This window comes from Mesocricetus auratus, unplaced genomic scaffold (assembly GCF_017639785.1).
Source record: "Mesocricetus auratus isolate SY011 unplaced genomic scaffold, BCM_Maur_2.0 Super-Scaffold_6731, whole genome shotgun sequence".
Classification (NCBI taxonomy): domain Eukaryota; kingdom Metazoa; phylum Chordata; class Mammalia; order Rodentia; family Cricetidae; genus Mesocricetus; species Mesocricetus auratus.
The window spans coordinates 9,590,142-9,610,379 of record NW_024429185.1 but is presented as its reverse complement, the minus strand read 5'-3'; the positions used below and the strand labels follow the sequence as shown (position 1 = coordinate 9,610,379).

The window sequence follows — 20,238 nt, the reverse complement described above, 5'->3', positions numbered from 1 at the left end:
AAGATTCTTTTTAATTTTATGTAGTTCCGAGTTATATATTAACCATCTTTGATTGATAATTCTGACTGGTCTTCAGCATATTCTAAACCTTTACTTTGGGATACAATAATGCTGCTGATGATCTCACTCGAAATTTTTTGCATGTGTATGCATGTGTGGTGTGTATGTTTATCTGTATATGTGTGCACATGTGGATGGACACTTGTGTGTGTTGTGGTGTAGAGGACAGAAGTGTATGACAGTGTCCTTCCCAATGATCTTTTCCACTTTATTTACTGAGGCAGAATCTCTTGCTAATCAGGACTTTAGGGATTCCGGATAGTCCATCGAACCAATATTGTTGGTAGATAATCTCTCTCCTCCAGGAGTGCTGGGATCACAAGTGGCCTCAACACCTGCCTAGCTTTTGTGGGGGTTCTGGTGATCAGAACTCTTGTCCTCAGGCAGATGCTTTATCCAATGAGATATAAGTATTGACAAATAGTTTTTGATGAAGTTAAAAGGTCCTAAAAATGTTTAAATTTTTATGTTTGATATAAATAAGGTTTGTAATCATATAAAAGCAAAAATCATTTTCTCTTTCCTAAAGTAAAAAGAGATCTCTAGAGGGGAAATAAAGGTTCAATGATTTAATGGACCCTCCAAGAAGTCTTACAATAGAAGCGCATGCATTTTCTTAAAAAAAAAATAAAAAGGCTTCAAAAGCTATTGTCAACACTTCAAACATTCTAATCCAAATAGCACAGTTAATGTAAACTCACTTTCATCTTCTTGCAAATGTCTGTAACAAGTGAAAAGGAAAAAAAACTTTTATGCTTGATCTTACATTTTATAGTCTACTCTCTGCTTCTACACTGATTAAAAGGCTGATTCTCTGCTTCTACGCTGACTTAATGAGGAGTCCCGTAAATTCTGCCATCATTTATAGAGCATATGCCCCGTGCAGTTCACTGTAAAGACTTTTTACCTCAAAGGCCTGAAAGGTCAATCCAACATGGTAACCCTCGGACACCATTATTTTCCACACACACTCTTTCATTGGCCGATAGTCATCCGGATAATTGGGAGACTGAATCTGTCCTTCATTTTTCCGTATCTCACCTCCACAGATAGCTGAAGAGAGTAAAAACGAACATGGAAATAAACCTGGACATGCCATTTTATTTCACTTTTCATCAAAGCCAGCATTCAAGGTCAGTTCCTATAAGAAAGTGAGGAGCATGTCATAAAAGAAAAGCAAATCTGGACAGCTGTAGTGTTGTACAGATTAGGGGATAAACGCTGTCACTTGACTGTACTCAGGAGAGGATAACCAGACAAGGAGTTGAGAAGTGATGTCATAATCAGAATTAAAATCAATTGTATTTGTTTTTACTTGTAGGATCATTATGAGTGTTGTCTGAGTTGGCTATGTGATTCCCTGAGACACTTGCTTGGGTTTTCAAACACAAGTAAAACAGCTGATTACCAAAGAAACTTTACTCTAGGCAGAACCCCTGGGGCCTCTGACACCAGCATATGTGCCGTGTGTGCAACATTCGTGGTTCTGCCCAATAATCCTCTCCTCCCCAGCCAGGAGGGGAATCTTTGAAACAAAGTCTTCCCATTGACTTAATGTTTTAAGTGGAGTAGGGACCTCCTGCCCTGAAAACTACTTGATCCCCTGTAGTGGGAAGGGGCTTATCCACCCACATGCTGCCCAGAAAGGCTGTTTTATGGCCTGGAAGCACAGATGCAGGCTCATTGTCTTCAAGAAAACTAGAACAAAGCATGTAATAAATTCTTCCTCACTTGCTGACTCTCCCATTTAAACAAAGCATGCTTTACAACTGTGCACAATCACTCTCTGTGCAATTTCCTAGAATGGAGTGTTTCACAAGGGTCAAACAGATTTTTTTTAAAAATCAGTACAAAGAAAAATACTAATTTTTCTCAACATTTCATAGCATCATAAGCAAACTTCACAATCCCTCCTTGTTTTGTCTCGCCTGTCTCACTACCATTATCACTTACCCTAGAAAACCTGTTGTTCCTGCCTTTTAAATGCATGGAGTTATCTTTATTAAAATCATCCTGTGAACATTAACATATCGGTTCAGAAGATTATGTAACGGAAATATAAGCTTTCCATATTGTTCTCATGAAGCCAAAGAAAGCAGCATTTCTGTTGAGAGGCTAGGGAGTGAAATGATGGCTTAGATTTTATGTGACTTGCCTTCATAGACAGCTGCAAACCCTTTTCCTACCCAGTTACTGCTGCTACGAAACTCAATCCACATTCTGCTGTCTGTAGACGTAAGGACTCCAGCCACTTTGTCTCCACAGAATCTACCTAAAAGAAATAAAAGGGTAAAGAGAAGCTCCTAAATATGAATATACACTCTACTGTATTTGTGCTCCACATGCACGTAAATAGATATACATACATATGTGTGTATATATATATGCATATATACACATACATACGAATGCATTTGGCTCTTATCTCTCGCAATCAAGAGCCACAATTTGACCTAATAAAGTTGAAGAAATAAAGCAGTCTCTTCAGACCCACTTGAAAACCTTTAGGCAACTGACACCAGTATCATTATCGTATAAAGAATTCGCAGTGAAGCCCCAAGATTCATACAAGATCACAGGATGCAAGGAGGCAGTGCGGTGACTCCAAGGGAACCAGAAAAGTTCACAAGCTGTCCTGAGAAATTAGAGCACTTACTATGCTGATCACTCCGACAAGGGCACAGTTTGCTCCAGACACAAAGAAGTTTTTCCCCCTCATCCACATAATGATTCTATCTCAGAACACACAGTGTGAGATGCGCCTGGTGTCTTATATTAACAGACGTTGCATCTCAGATAAAGCTATGATAGTCCATGGTGCTATAAGCAGAAAAGCATTATCGAATTTATTTTGAATGCTGATCATATTCTATATGCACATACATGAGTTATTAAGGAAAAATGAGTAAAATAACAGAACTAGCTCTTCCTTTCCACAAAATCATTGCTCAATTTTTGCTAACTCTGAGATTTTAACATGTTACATAGTAAAATTCTATAATTATACTCTGTTATCACACTAAGTATATTGCAGCTCTATAATCATACTATACTGGACTCCATTCTGATTATTTTTATTGTTAAATTAGCATACAACTATTAAATATCATCATGGAACTTTTGAATATATTGTGTTTAGTAGGTTGCCCTTCTGTCTCACCTTACTCGATCTTACTTGATTTTCCCATATAACCACACTCCCATGTGAGATAGAAGCATATGTTAATGTAACATACCAGAAGCATCTCACACTGTGTGTTCTAAGATATTATCATTACTTTGAGGAGGGGAAAAGCTTCTCTTTGTGTCTGAAGCAAATTGTACCCTTGTAGGAGTGATTAGATTGGTAATTGCTCTTTCTCATAATCTCTGTGTCTTCTGTGCCAAACCCTGTTCTCTTCGATTATCTAGTTTTACCTCCTATTGCTCTCTTTTCTAGTTTCTTAGGCTTTCCTCGTATTTATAACTACAATGTGTAAACATGGATTCACTGTAGGCTGCATAAATACATGAGAAAGTAAAGAAGCTCTCAGCATTGCTATGCATGTTTATATACTAATCATATGTGTAAATTTAAATTTAAAAACTCATAGATATTTTCAAAAAAGAAAATTCATCGTAAGGGCGAATCAGTAAAGGAATATCTTCCATAAGGGCCCATTAAATTTGAAGGATGAGGCAAAGGACAGTACTGTATAAGCTGTCATATGCATGTGAAGTACCAACAAATCTGTTCAAATGTATCCTCCGACTTGAGTTTCTACAAATGTATCCTGACAATCTGACTTTCTACAATTCTAACTCCTTTCCTGTGAGTTCAGTGCTGTCAATCTGAGCTACTCCATTCAGAGTTAAGCCTTTTAAGGAATATTATGGAGAGATTTTGGCAGGTTCTCCAAGTCTCACTGAGTTTGTCTGGTGGAACACTCTGCACTGAGCCAGTGACACAGGGGGTGCCATCACATGAAGTGCTTTTCAGGATGGAGATTCAGATCTGATTCTCCATTGTGAAGCCACTGATGTGCTTTCTGGGATTTCAATGATACATGCAACCATTATTTCATCTGGGTTGAGAAACTAGATGTAGAAAACAGATGTTCTCCTCAACTTAAAGTATCACATCAGTTCAATTCTATTTGATTCTTCTTTTGAATTATTCCAAAGAAGGCTCAGACTTACTCAGGCTGCTTCCATTGTAAGTAAAGCAATGCCGATTTGGCAGGTTTTGGATGTTAATGATCAGTCCTTGATTAAAGCTCAACTGAGCAATGCTATGACTAAAAGTGAAGGAACTGCCACAACTTTCACAACTTTAGAAAAGAAGGAGATGAAGGCTGAGGAGCTGCTGGCCTGTAGTGGGGCCCACAGCACCTCTCATCTCTGAGTAGAAGTTCAGTACTGGGGGCAGACATTCATGAACACCAATCTGAGCTGCAGTTTCAGACTCAAACTCCAAAGGCCTCTTCTTAATCTCAGAAAGATTCTCCAAGAAACAAGTCTGAGATATCAATAGTAGAAGCACATTTTTCTGTCATAATTAAGTAATCTAACAAGCATGTACCTGATGAGTCACTCTGCTGCATTAGGAAAGAGACCACACACACACACACACACACACACACACACCCCACATCCATATGCAATCTATCAAAACTTTTATTCTTAAATTTCAAATGCATAAATAAGTGCTGTGTTGAATCATAAGAAGCATAATCTTTGGGAAGCCACGCTCAATCATTGTTTTCAGATCCAATAATCTATTCCATATTTAAGTTACTGCAAATCAGTCACTCAATCTATTCATCCATTTGTCCTTGAGCAGTTTTGGGTATGATTGAAAAAAAAGTTAAAAATACAAACAAGTACATTCATATGGATTCAAACTCTCAGATAACTCTTGCAAACACCATCTGCCTCTACTCTGGATGAAATATAAATGTAGCCACAGAGGAGATGAGTCATTCGTCTCTTACCAAGGAGAGGTGACTTCCGCCAGTAACCATCTCTTACTTCAATGTAGTCATACCAGCACAAACTGCTCTTGTATAGGTCCATTGTGGTAAAATTTAAGACAATCTGCAAAACACATAGAGTAAAGGTGACTTTTAGTACACAGCTCTTTGATTCCAGGAGATGCAAGGCAATGAGAATAGATTGCAGGCGTGATGACTTTGTCTGAAAGTGCACTCAACTTTGTAGTCTATAAGTCTGAAGTAAAGTGACCACTTTAACAAGCAAGCCATCATCCAGCTGCCTTCCTATCAATATGTAATAACAGCAACAGCAACTCAATGTTAATCTCTGGGAATAGTAAGCATTTCAACAATTAACCTGAAATCCACATCAATTTGAGCAGTCCTAAAACAAATAGAAACATTTGTTCAAAAAGCTTATTTTGAATTTTTCCTAAGATAGATGATTTGAACCATGAATAATTTCAATTTTTTCCACGAATGACTTCTTTTTAATAATTTATTTCAAAGACAACCATCAAGACAACTATAATTACGTTAAAAATAAACATCATGTGTTATATTCCCAGAACATAATATCTTTGTGTGTGTTGAAATGTTTAAATACAGCCCTAACATTCGGATGTATTCCTCTGAGTGTAATTAAAGGCAGATGGCATGGCGGTTCTCCAGATCCAGGAACATACATGCAAACGCTTCTGAGCTGGACGATCTTGTGCATGACCCTTTATTCTCCTCTTTGTTTGGAACGATGTTGCTCTTTATAAGGATAATTGAAGAACAATTCTTGAAAAGATTTTTTTTATTATGGCTTCATAAGAGACTCCAATTTTCAAATCAGATCACCACGTCTTTATTTTCACTTGGTTACATGAAAGGTAGAATGGAATTGACAGGAGACATGTTCTTCCAGGACGCCAAATTCATTTGGAAATCATCTTATATACTCAAAAGCTCGTTTCAACCCTCTTGCACTTTAAATATATCTAATTGGTTTAAGGGTCATACTAATTTTGTCCTTTAGAGACTGAAATGGATGTTGGCCAAAAGCAATAAATTATAAATATTTGAAATGTCTTAGTATAAAACTATGATCTGTAACAATATTCAAAGAACCTTTTAGTGATGGTGGAAAAGCTGCATACAAGAAGATAGGGAAAGAAGAGGAGTAAGAGAGAGAGAGAGAGAGAGAGAGAGAGAGAGAGAGAGAGAGAGAGAGAGAGAGAGAGAGAGATTAACCTTCCTGCATCCATACCTCAGAGCAGCCTGCCAACTCTGAAGAAAGTACATGTGCCTCTCTTTCTGTATGACTATTATTATTAATATTTTAGATGTCTGTTGTACTCTGATGAGAGAGAAAGGGAAAGGTGTGGATATGGGTGGACAGGGAAGTGGCTAGGGTTGGAGAGCTTGACGGAGGAAAAACTTATCAGAATCAATTGTATTTTAAAATCTAATGTCAGTAAAAATAAATAAATATTAGAAATAATAAATAGCAATAATCATCCAAGAAATGCAAATTAAAACCACAGTGAGTTACTGCTTCACACATATTGGAATGATATTTGAGAAAGACAGAAAGATCAAAAGAACAGGTTTGAATGTGGCAAAAAGGAGTCTTTGTATCCTGTAAGTTGCTACAAACATTATGGAAAGTAATAACACTTTCTACAGAAATTGAAATTTGAATGGATCATATTCAAAAATCTTACTTCTGTATATTCAAAGGCAATAAAAATCATTGTTTTCAACAGAAAGAAATAAAGAAAAAATGGAAGAAGTTTGCTCACTGGCCTAGGGGGAATAGCATAGTGCATGAAGGACTTGTATTGAAATTTGGACCCCTGTTCACATTGAATGCCAGGTACTCATGGCAACCCAGCTGTCATGTTATGATTCCCGGGATACAAACACATAGAACATTTTGAACACGCTGACTAGTAAGATTATGCAACTGGTAATCTAGAGAACAATGGAGGAAGACACTTAACATTAACCTTTGGCTTCCACATTCCTGTGCACATATGCATATGCACATGCCTGTTTTCTTGAATATGTGGACACAAATGCACACACCCATACACATTACAAACACAACAAAAAAAAGGAAACACAGAACTACTTACTGTAAGACCCATCCAAGCTCAGACCTTTACTGTGTGAAGGAACAAGGTCCTGCTAAATAAATCTCATGCATCTTATATCTAGGGACCATAATGATCACTGGGGGGGGGAGATTTTACTTCTAAATTGGTTTCAGTTGTCTATGTAGCTAATTTTTGTTGATTAAGCAATAAAGATTGGGGTGGTGGAAACTTGTTTTAAAGCTGTAATCAGTTTTCTGGCATAATTGGCTTTAATAAACCCACCCCTTGTTTTCTAGCCTTCCCAGTTTGTACTTTGCCTCCTTTCCTTCGTTATGCTTTTCCTTTAATCAGTTTTATTATCCCAAGTATTTTAAAAAATACTTTTTAAATTTTTCCAAATGTCAAAGAGCAAAGTCCTGATCATTCTTGTCTTTCTTTCTCAGTTCCGTATTTGATTATAAAATTTCGTTTCTGAAATATAGCAACTTCCCAAATCATTTTCTACACCTACACAGCTTTAGACTAACCTTCAGATACAACTGGAGACTAATTTCTGGATTTTTCACCTTAATTTGTGTTTTTTTTGTGCCTACTAAGAAAATGAGAGCTGACCAATAATTTCATTCTGTTTTATATACAGCAGCCAGCATGGCTTCAATTCGGGTGGTTCATGTGTCAACTCCTCAATGAGGGCAGAGGCAGCAGAAGTAGAATGAAGCCACAAAAGAGATAATGAATGTTCCTGTGTGTGGCCTCTCTTAAATTTAATAGGAAATTTTCTAATCATGTGCAAATAGTTTCAGTTCCCTCCTAGATGAGGAAAACAAATCGGCTAAATTGGAAATACATTTATCATTTGCTTTCACTCCAAATTGATAATAATATGCCTGGACCGTTAACAAACATTTAATACATGAAATTTTAGGACACCCTGTCCCCGCTCCCCCAACACACACATACAGAGCTGGACAGGGGATAATTCCCAACAGAAGAGTTTCCTATCTTGATTTAAATCTTCTAGTTTAAGCGCCAAGCACCGTGGAGGAACAAAACAGGCCTGACTCTAATTTGAAACACAGAATCTTTTAGAAGTAGAAAATGCAATAAAGATAGGTTTTCTAAAATCAAATCTTAGGGCTATGACCATAGAAGTAAAATCTGGGCTTTTGACGAATGCTGCTAGAAGAATCCATGGTAGAATTGCAGAGCAAAAGCACTTGGTAAATAGTGGTTTGTTTTGCATTATGCTAGTTTATGTAAACATATTGCATCCTTCAAAGGATGATAAATGAGTGCTGAATTAGAATAGCTATTTCACTCCTTATGGTAATAAGCATCAATTTGAAATTAATCATAGCTCTGTAGGAACACAGGATGGAGGGAGAAAACCAGAGGAAGTTCTCAGGTTTCCGGGTCTGTGAGGAGTTTCAGTTGCAAAGTTAACACAATACACTTGCAGCTGAGTTTGCTCACTGAAGACTGTGTTTGACAGTGCTGTGGAGTGAAGTCTTGAAGAAAGGCAGATGAGCTGTTCTAGGGTCTTGGTATCTGCGAGTCTCCAGAGCAAGAATGAACGAATTCAGCACACACAAGGCAACACTGACCACTTACACAAATTCCACAACACTGTTAAAAAGCCAATTACAATAGCATGTATACCTTTGAGAGATAAGAAGAGGGAACCTAGCCCATTTGACTGACGTTACTAAATGGCTTTTTGGAGAAAGATATTAGAATCGAAAGCAATGGGATAAAATAGATTACTGAACTCTGGCCAGAGGAAGTCAGGGGAAATCTAATGAATTGTGCTTGTTGACTGCAAGATTTTTCTTAACAATAAAATTCAGAAATCACAGATCAAGTCAATAAACTGTTTTCTATAGGCAATTTCTGTCTGCTGCTTATTTTCATAAATAAATAAACAAATGTAACCATTCTCTACAGTATTATCTGTATCACCTTGGGCACTGTATTGTCAGAAGTGAAAAGTACAACTATCTACTGCATGCCCTTTGTAATTTCAGAAGCTATTGGCCATTAAGATTAAATTCAGAACAAAACTGGCTTTATACTACAGACAGAGGAAAACATTCTTTCTCCTGAAATTAGAAGCTATTCTTCATAGTACTTCAAGTTCAAGGCATTGATTCTCAGATTTTCAGTTTTCATAGTTACAAAGTGTTGAATAAATCTTTTGAATAGGATGTCATCATATCAAATTTGCATTACCATAATTAAATTGCAAAGTTTTAATCGGATGTTGTGAAGGAAAAAGCAACTAGGAAACCCTAAAACACTGTGAAATGTTCATGAGTATAATCATCATCACTGTGAATATCCAAGCAACCATGCTAGCATAAGCTTTCAATATAAGGGTAGAATCAAACACAACTGTTCTAAATAAATACCAATTAAATTATTCCTAATGATATACTGCTATACTCATAGATTGGTAAATTGTTGACTTTGCCTACGTTGTCATCAGAAAGGCTTCCCTCCCTTAGTAGGTGGGAGAGGATGCAAAGATCCACATCCCAAGAGAGAGTCCAAACTGGAGGTCTCCATCAGGTTCTTTCCTTTGGAGATCTGGGAAAGTCAATGAAGTTAGATGAGAAAGATTGCAGCAGTCAGAGCAGATTTAGGACACCAGGAGAATGTATCTCATCAAAGTAAATAAGCAGGGTACATAGGATCTCACAGAGAATGAAGTGGCAAGCACAGGGCCTGCAGGAGTCTTTACCTTGTCTTCTGTGTATAGGCTACTAAAGTGGTGTAGGAGCCATTGTGTCTTTGACTCTTTTGCCTGTTCTTAGGACTCTTTTCCTTCTGTTGGGTTGTCTTGTCCAGACTTGGTGTACATGCTTTTACCCAGTCTTATTGTATTTGTGTGTGTGTGTGTGTGTGTGTGTGTGAGAGAGAGAGAGAGAGAGAGAGACAGAGAGAGACAGAGAGAGACAGAGAGAGAGAGACAGAGAGAGAGAGAGAGAGACAGAGACAGAGACAGAGAAAGAGATGGTTGGTTGTTGTCTCTTGGATACCTATTGATTTCTGAAGAGAGATGGAGGGGAACTAGACCCAGGAGAGAGGGGAATTGCCAGGAGCTGGAAGGATAGTGGGATGGGAAATTGAGGTTGAGATGTATTGTATGAGAAAAGAATCTAATTTCAATAAAAAGAAATGAAGTATAAATAAAGAAAAGTATCAATTCATTCATCATAAACCAACTATACTGAGACTTTTTTTAAAGCATTAATTTTAAAGATTCATAAGAAAACTAACCAGCCGGCGGTGGTGGTGCACGCCTTTAATCCCAGCACTCAGGTGGCAGAGGCAGGCGGATCTCTCTGAGTTCGAGGCTGGGCTGGACCCACAGCCTCGAAAACAATAAAGAGAACCCCACCCCCCTGCGTAAAGCCTCGAACTCACAGAGATCCGCCTGCCTCTGCCTCCCGAGTGCTGGGATTAAAGGCGTGCGCCACCAACGCCCGGCTACTTCAACCTTTTACATGGAAAAATGTTACTCTTTTTTTCCTACTTGACACAGTAGCTTCAGACTTGGATGCCCTTTGGCTTTTACTTTGATGTTTCTCCAGTACTTCCTGTACTCTGTGGCCACATACATTTTAGATAGTCTGACTGCCATCAGTTCATGAGTGTCAGGCATTCAAGATCTTTGATGTCCTTGCTACCTTATATTTATACCTAACCAAAGACATACTGGTTATTAGTAACTTTTGTCCCTGAAAAAGCTGCCCTGTGTTAGCATCCATTCCTCAGAGCACACACAGGTCTCCCTAGATTCCTCTTGCTGCCTCCCATTCCTTGAAAATCTCCCTATCCCTAGTCTTTATGAAAACCTGGCATTGATAAAGTCACCTTCAGACCTCCAATGAAATCTGAGTGCTGCTGTATTCCCACCATAAGTTGCATTTGCTTCGCTCTGTTGTTTTCCAAAATTTATCAATGATATTACTGGGCTACAAGATTTATTGACAGCGAACTTTATTTTACATGCCGTAATATACATCTATTTGAATAGAGTCATAAATGGATGTATATGCAGTCACTAACATTATACGATACCCTTGGCAATATAAATGCTGGATTGTAAATTGTCGTGATGTATAAACCATTAATGAATGGTTAAAAATAAATGTTCGCAAAAAATGGAACGTTGGAATGACAGCTTTTAAATGAGTTATATGGAAAAGGGGGAGACTATTCTAACTCTATTTGAGACATAAGCAATCTGCCCTTGTCCAAAGGTCAATCAATTGTAAGTGACAGACAGATCAATACAATCTTCTGCCTGGTCACCACAGCTACATTCTGAACTCTACATGCTTAACTGTTAAAACACCAAGAATCACCTTAGGCTGCATGGGAATCTCTTTACATGAGGAGACTGGATCCTTAAAACACATAGTTGTGAACTGACGGCATTTGGCTTTTGATTGATGTAAAATGCACATGAAATAATAAAATACAACTTCCCTGAGAATTCTCTTTCATTGTTCTCCCTCTCTGTCCCTCCCTGAACTCTGTCTTTTTGATTCCTGATGTTCCCATCCCACATCCCCTCTCAGGAATCAACAAGGATGACCTCAGCTAAGACCCCTAGCAGTAGTGGAGAGGGTGTCTGAATGGGCCTTCCCATTAATCAGATTAGTGACTACCCTAATTGTCATCATAGATCCTAGATCTAGTAATTGATGGAAGCAGATGCAATGACCCACGGCCAAGCACTGGGCAGAGCTCCTGGAGTTCAGTTGAAGAAGGGAGAAGAGAGATCATATGAACAAGACGGGGTCAAGATCATGATGGGGACACAGAGAGACAGCTGATACGGGCTACTGGGAGCTCATGGACTATGGGCCTGACAGCTGGGGAACCTGCATGGAACTGAATGAGAGTGACAGTCATGTGGTTAGTCTTCTGGCGTGAGGACCCTGACAGTGGCACCAGAGCCTATCCCTGGTGCATGAAGTGGCTTTTTAGAGTCACTTACTCTGTATGCTGGGATACATTGCTTAACACTGATACATTGGGGAGGGGCTTGGTCCTGCCTCAACTTGTTATGCCAGACTTGGTTGACTAAAAAGAAAAGTCTTACCTCCTTTGAGGAGTAAATGGAGAGTGGGATGGGGTTGAGGCAGTAGGGGCAGAAGGAGATGAAGGGGGAACTAAGATTGGTAAGTAAAATGACAAATTATTCCTTAAATAATACACCAACATCAGGTGTGGAGTAAATTTAAAAAAATTTCTTGCAAGGAAAAATACAACTTGCCATCGTACCCACTTTAAGTGTATAATCCTATAATATCATCTTCATATTCTTTCATAATTATGACCTTATTTTAAAATGAATATTTTCCCATTAAAAATGAATGTATAATGTAGAAAACTAAGAAAGGACAAAATAGAATCTATTTATGAGGTCATGTAAAAATACCCATCAGTCTGACAGATATCCATCTATAATGTTTCTGGAGCATGTGATTTAAAAGTTAAGCCATTTAGTTATATGGTGCTCAACTTGGGATTTAATTTTCTCATTAGATTATAAATGTTTTTTTCAAACTCATGTTTTCTTGTTTTATTCCGTTTCTACAGTTTTGCTACCAGAATGCATATAGACCAGAGTCCCAAGCTTTTTTTTATTATGGATAACGCAGGTAATGCATCTTTTAGAATGCAGTACAAGTTGTCAAATATCCCCATAGACATTACTTCAGCTACTTTTTTCTAGAATTTTAACCCTGTCAATGAGTTGATAACACATTCACTCCTATCTGTGACAGTTTGAGAGGTGAGGTGCAAGCCACCACTGTGGGTTCAAAGAGCATTTTCTTCATAGAGTGGCAGCCAGTGAGTTCATTGGATGTGCACAGAGAACTGCAAGTGGAACTCAGAATGCTTTCTGCTGCTTCTGTGGGTTTTAAACAGATTTTACGTCTGAATAACAGTAACATTCTCTTGAGCTCCTGGACTACAAGAGTTCACTTTAATTGATATATATATTCCTTTTTTAAAATTTTTTAATTCAAGTGCTTGATACTTTTCATTTAGAGAATTATATTTTCTTCATAAGAGTGATACATGAGACTGTATAAAATCTTTTTATGCATTCTTATAAATCATTTAAGGGTTATTTATTGAAAAAAATTGAAATTCACTTAAGCATGTTTTTTACTATTATCTATATCATAAATAATCAATGTCATCAGGTATAACTCTGAACTTGTTATTAGTGCATTGATACCACGGGCTCACTTGGCAATGCCAAAAACTCTAGATTCCTGAAGCTTCCTCGTGTTTGTCTGCGAGATTCAGATGCAATTTACTCAGCATCAGTAACACTTTGGCCAGTGTTGACTTGCCTAAGCCTACATTTCACATCTTAAATAAACTTTTAGGCAAAACACTTGGTACCGTTAGCAAACAAAAATCTATTGAAAACCTATTTGGAAATTATTTCACATTTTTACATGAATCTGGAGAAAACTGTACATTTTCAGCCCTTCAGCACCTCACCCTGAACAACTCTGCCCTTCTATTTACTTGAGGTGCATAGCAAGGTCTTATGTTTCTAAATTTAATTACATATTAATAACATTGTAGTTTGAACACCTCCGGAGTTCTGCTTTAATTATTGCCCGATTCTTTTGGATTTTTCTTTAACATGAGAAAAAAGCAGGTATGAGAATATTAAAAGCAGAGCATATACAATGGGACCTAACTGGAAAGAGAGAGTCGTGGCTGGAGAAGAAGAGATCACATGTTATTTAAATCTAATCTTGTAAAGAAAAGAAGGCCAGTGGAATGAAGGTAAGGAATAACAGAATATGGATTTTTAACACTCAAAGCTCTGAGGAGGAAAACCATACAATTCATGTATAAGAAGGAAAAAGAAAGAAAAGAAAAATGGGAGAACACACACATGAGCAGGTAAAGTATGATATCAAAAACAAAAGTATAACTGTAATTAGAATTGCAGGTAAGAGGCAAAAGGTTTATGTGATGGGGGGAGGAGAGAGGCAGCTAGAAGAGAGAGTAGGGGAAAAGAGGAGGGGAGGGGACTACATGAGGAAGCAGGAAGGTTGAGTCGGGGAAGAATAGAGGAGAGCAAGATAAGAGATACCATAATAGAAGGAGCCATTATAGGTTTAAAGAGAAATATGGCACTAGGGAAATTCCCAGAAAACTACAAGGACGGCACCAACTAACAATCTTAGCAATAGTGGAGAGGCTACCTTAAATGCCCTTCACTAGTAATGAGATTGATGACTACCTTATATACCATTCTAGAGCCTTCATCCAGTAGCTGATGGAAGCAGAAGCAGATACCCACAGCTAAACACAGAACTGAACTCTGGGATCCAGTTGCAGAGAGGGAAGAGTGATGAGAAAATGGGTAATGACCAGGCTGGAGAAACACACAAAACAGCTGACCTGAACAAGGGGGACATTAAGAACTACAGTTTGACAGCTGGGAAATGAGCATAGGACCAAACCAGAACCCCTGAGTGTGGGTGTCAGTAAGGAGGCCTACGCAATCTATGGGGCCTCTGGTAATAGATCAGTATTTATCCCTAGCTTAAGAATGGACTCTGGGGGCCAGGCGTTGGTGGTGCATGCCTTTAATCCCAGCATTTGGGAGGCAGAGGCAGGTGGATCTCTGGGAGTTCGAGACTAGGCTGGTCTACAGAATGTGTTCCAGGACAGCCTCCACAACAATACAGAGAAACCCTGTCTTGAAAAACCAAAAAAATAAAAAAATAAAAATAAAAACAGAGAAAGAATGGACTTGGGGAGCCCATTCCACATAGAAGGATACTCTCTCAGCCTAGACACATGAGAGAGGTCCTAGTCCCTTCTCCAAATGATATGAAAGACTTTGAAGACCTCACATGGGAGGCCTCACCCTCCCTCAGAAGAAGAAAGGGGATGGGATAGGGTGTTAGTGGGGACAAGGGAGGAAGGGGGGAGAGGAAACTGTCATTGACATATAAAACAAGCTTGTTTCTAATTTAAATAAAAATAATAATTGCTGTATTTACAAAATGATTGACTACATAAAGCAATACATGTTAATACCAGCAATTAATCAAAAGAACGCATCTGTGTATCAGTATATGACAAGAGGGTTTAAAAATTCTATTTGTTTATTTGTTTGTTTACTTTTTTATTTGGGTTTTGAGACAGGGTATCTTTTTATAACCTGGGCTATCTTAGTACCCAATATGTAGACTAGGTTGGCGTTGATCTCTGCCTCCTAATGCTCGGGTTAAAGTATGCATCATTGTGCCTTATTTCATACAGTTTTAGTAAAATGAGACAAATCTATCACAAAGATATAATCATAAGCATGCATTAGTCTATATATATGTATAATAGTATAACCAAAACATATTCAATAAAAAAATTTGAAATTACTTCACTGGAAGCAAATGAAATAGTAAAAGTTTAAAGTGCAATTAAGACAATTCGAAACAATGATAGAAACTGGCATGACTCATTATTATCAAATATGCTAAAAAAACAAAACCTGTAGAACGTTAGCCATAAGATTTAAAAGACAGATGAATCAAAAATTTTGCATTCATCATCAAACAGAATGTATTTTAAAGCAGAGATTACACTTTATAAATATTTGAGTTGCCCAAAGGCACACCAACAAGAAACTATTCCATTCAATGAAGAATAAAGGAGAAAGTAATAAGAAAAGGATGCCAAAATCATATTTATAAGTAGAAGGAAAATGCTGCATAAAAATTAGGTTGATAAAAATAATGTAGAATTAAGATGATGTAGGTTTGAGAGACACTACAGTCTCCATTGTTTGTACTCAAAAAATATATTCTCAAAATAAATTCCGTTCAGAAAGTGTAAAATTATATATTGTAAGAAAATAGGTATACAAGGTCTGAAAATGAATTAACACTCTTCATTGTCCATTTATGACAATTTAATGTATATAATAATCTTTATAAATAGCATAAAGAAGAATAAGGTATTAGAAATACATTTGTTGGTTTCTCTTGAACATTTTTGAACAATATTATTTTTGGTATTAATGCAAGAACATTGAGTTACTTTTGAGTAATAGTGGCATGAAACCTTTCAACAGGATTTGAGAGGGAAAATGCCAGTTATTCATTATTGTAATTTGATTAATTTTATTACTCTTTTCCAAAACTTCTCAAATTCTATAAGATCTTTTTAAAAACTATAGTCAGTTTGAACACTCGGACACATAATTTCAGCATTTGGGAGATAGAAGAAAGAGGGTTACCATGACGTCAAGTCTAGTCTGTGCTACACAGTGAATGCCAGGCCAGCATAGCTACTTGGCAAAACTATCCCCCAAACCACAAAGAAAATAATTGAAAGCATGTTTTTTTATGACATGGAATGGGGCTTATTAGAATAAAATATACAGAAAATGACCAAAACATATACTCATATTACAACAAACATGTTATTCTTAGAGGACAAATAACTATATGAACTCTGAGTACATTCATGTAACCAATCAGGAACTTTTGTGAGTAAAAATTATTTTAATTCCTTAAGTACTTTTTCAAAGAATTTTTGCTGTTAACTATCACAAGCACCTGGACAGCCCCAAATCCATGTAATTCCTTAAAATTACCAGACATCTCTAGGAAAAACAAAATTTCAACAGTGTTACACTAAAGCAAATGGGATGTTTAAGCAATTTCATGTAAATTAATATTAATTATTATGACAATTATATGCAAGAAGATTTTTTTAACAAATGATCCAGGAATCAATAGGCTCATTGATTCCATTTCTTTCCTATTTTCTAATTTGATGACTTAACAAAGTGAATATAACAAAGAACAATTGTTTTCTTTTTGATTTTTATATACTTATTTTCATTCTTTTGCCTTATTATGCAGGCTATATTTTCCCATTTTTAAAGAAATGGAAGTAAACTATATTTCCATTTTTAACTTATCCAAAAAGAAATAATTATTAAATTTTCTTAATAAGAATGGAATTTACAATAATTAGAAAGTATATTCTCTGCTTTCTTCAGTTGGGATTTACTCTTGATTTAAATTCATTAATAGAATTATTCCTTGGGTCAAGTACACATTTAGCAGGTTGTATCTGCAGAGACGCACAAGTACATATATGTACACACACAAGCATCTGAGTTTGTTTTGGTAACTACAGTGGGACTTTTATACTCTGGTTTCATGTGACTTGGGAGAATGTGAATCCCTTTCTTCACTGTCCATATTAATATTGATGTAAAGGGTTTCCTCCCATGTAGACAGGATATTTTCTTTATCTGTCCTCTGAAAATAACTAGTTGGAGGTTCACAGATGAAGGCCATTTCAACCTAAGGTTTCTTTGTTTAAAAACATAATAAAAGCAATATAAAAATAATCATATTTATACAATTTAAGTATGAATATGAAGTTCCAAATACACATATATGATCATCTTGTTGCCAAATGATGCTTTTATGATAATCTATTTTAAAAGTATTAACCAGTTGTGTTTCTCCATTATCAATTTTTCTTCATCTCTTTCTGTCTATTATCCTTTAAAAAAGCAATCTGTTACTGTTTGGAGATCTGTTCATACTTTCTTCCATTTTATTTTTAATGTTTTCTGTTTCTTTTCTTTCCTTCTCTAATTAAGTTTATTTTATTCTACTTCTCCTTTTCTATACTTTTTTCTAAAGATATTGAGCTGGTTGTATCATGGCTATTCCATTTCCTCTTACAAATATCTAAGCCTGATAACATCCTGCTAATTATTGCATAGGTCCCTTTTCCATGCTTGCTAGCCAGGATCTTTATTAGACTGCAGTTTCAAAAAGTTTCTTGTTTTATTTGCAAGTTCTTTTTGACTAACTTGGACTCTTACAATTTTTTTACATTGTAAACTACAGGAATTAAATTGTCATAGTTTTCAAGTCAATTTCATTGTATTCTGATTATATGACTCATTATATAAACCATTCTAAAGCATTCCTAATACTTTAAATTAAGGTTTTCAAAAGCTTCAAATTTGAGCTATTTCCATTTTAATTGAATATTTGAAAAATGAAGCAAAAATAAAACCAGGCCTGATAATGCAATCCCAGTTGTAATTCAAGCTGTGTGACTGGCTAAAGGCAGCCTGGGCTACAGAGTGAACGTAAAGACAGGTTAGGCAACTTACAAATACCTGGCTCAAAGTCAAACACAAGTCATAGCCTCCCCTCATTGCTAAAGTGTGTGCCTAGCAAGGTTGAGGCTCTGGTAAATAAAATAATAATAATAATAAGCAATAATAGTAAATAAACACAAGCAAAACATAGTTGAAGCCTTGTGAAATGCTTTACTTGGAGGAGACTCAAGGGGAACTCCTGAGGGTATCAACTACCTTTTCTCCCGGTGTCACAGACACTCTCCAGATGCAGTGTGTATAAGAAGGGTAGCCATTTGGGAATCCTGGGGAGGAAAGGTTGCCACTGGACTCTTGTAGGGTTTCTCCACATGCTGAAGGGGAAAAGGCATGAAATTATTTACTAATCATTATAAAAGCCATGAACACAATAAGTAGAGTGTCAGATAGTAATATGTATTTTTCTTTCTTTTCTTTTACTTTCTTATTTCCTTTCTGTAACCAGTGCTGATCTCTAACTCCATTTCTTCACAAACTATAGCCTCCTGAGCCCTGGGAGTTCAGAAATGTGTCACCATGCCCAGATCCAGACTGACTACCCTACTAAATGAATTTCTTTCTCTGTCTCATTTAGAGAACTTCAGTGTGCTCATTGGTGTCACTAAAGATTCCCATAAAACAAGACAAGGGTGATAAATAATTTAGCATATGTGAAGTTGCCTTCATGGGAAACTTTCTTATTTGTTCTTGTGGCAGACAGTTTCAAGGGCATCCATATAAATCAGGCTGGAGAAGATGTACTTCTGTAAGAAAATTTCCATTAATATATTCAATGTGAATGAAGTCTATATTTAACAAAGAAGTGTAGAAATTTAAATAGCAATTACATAGTGAAATTATGTACTGTTATTATTTAAAAATTTTTAAATGAAAACTAATAAATATCTACTAAGGATAACATAAAATTTCATATTTAATAATTCATATTAAAAAAGAATAATATTATGAAGAGGCAGGTAATTAAGTAATTAAGAACACTTGCTACTCTTGCAAAGAACCTAGGCTTAAGCCCCACCACACACACTGTGTGGTTCACAGTCCTCTGAACTCCAGACCAGGGGATCTGATGCCTGAGTACCATGAACTCATACGCATGAACATATATGTGAGCAAAACACTCATACAACTAAAATAAAAATAAATACATCTTTAAGCACCTTTATGAAAAATACCCATTTTCTAGAATGTTCTATACATATTGTTTCTCTGTTTCATTTTTCTTTTTTCACTAACATGTAACTATTTCTAGAAGAGAGACTATATAGTTTTCTCTTTCTAACTTTATATTATTCTTTGGAAATAAGCTATCAATCACTTGAAATTGCATGTTGCCAGCTACATGGTTTTAAGGCTAGCTGTAGGTCAATGAAACAATTCTGTTAGTTTTCCCACAAGTTTTGTAAGGGGCATGCAATGCACGCTGTGATTCTGGGTGGACTTGATGAACTCTTTAAGAATTTCTTCCCCACATCAGCTGGTCATCTTCACAACCTTCATTCAAAAATCTTAGAACACAGGGTCTTCCCTGTGAAGGATACTGCACTCAAAACTGGGAGACATTCCTTGGATCTAAGGCATAACCCTCAGCATGTGAATTCTCATCTCATCAAATACTCAATAAATTATAAATGACTCTGCATATCTTGTGTTAAATAAAGAAAGATAATGACTCTGAAAATGTAAAACAGAACTATGAAAACAGTCCGAGATAACATAAATATTTATATCATGAGCAAAACAGACACAAAGTTTGCACAACAAAGTAGGAGTAAGCAATGCTTATTCTGACGAACAAGACAGATAAAGAGATCATAGAATAAAATGAAAATGTTCAAGGTCAGACGCACATAATTTAACACAGTTACTGAGTGGCTTAGGTTCCTTGAAACATGCCATCTGTTAGCAT

The 20,238-nt window shown here is 36.6% G+C and overlaps 1 protein-coding gene across 1 annotated transcript in view; it reads right to left on the bottom strand.

Annotated features, from left to right (window-relative positions):
• Tll1 (tolloid like 1) overlaps positions 1-20,238 on the bottom strand; it is a 173,062-nt gene that overhangs the window by 40,631 nt on the left and 112,193 nt on the right. The window contains 4 exon segments of the mRNA XM_040742235.1: positions 968-1,113; positions 2,216-2,332; positions 5,034-5,136; positions 18,531-18,646. Of these exon segments, the coding sequence (XP_040598169.1) occupies positions 968-1,113; positions 2,216-2,332; positions 5,034-5,136; positions 18,531-18,646 (482 nt within the window).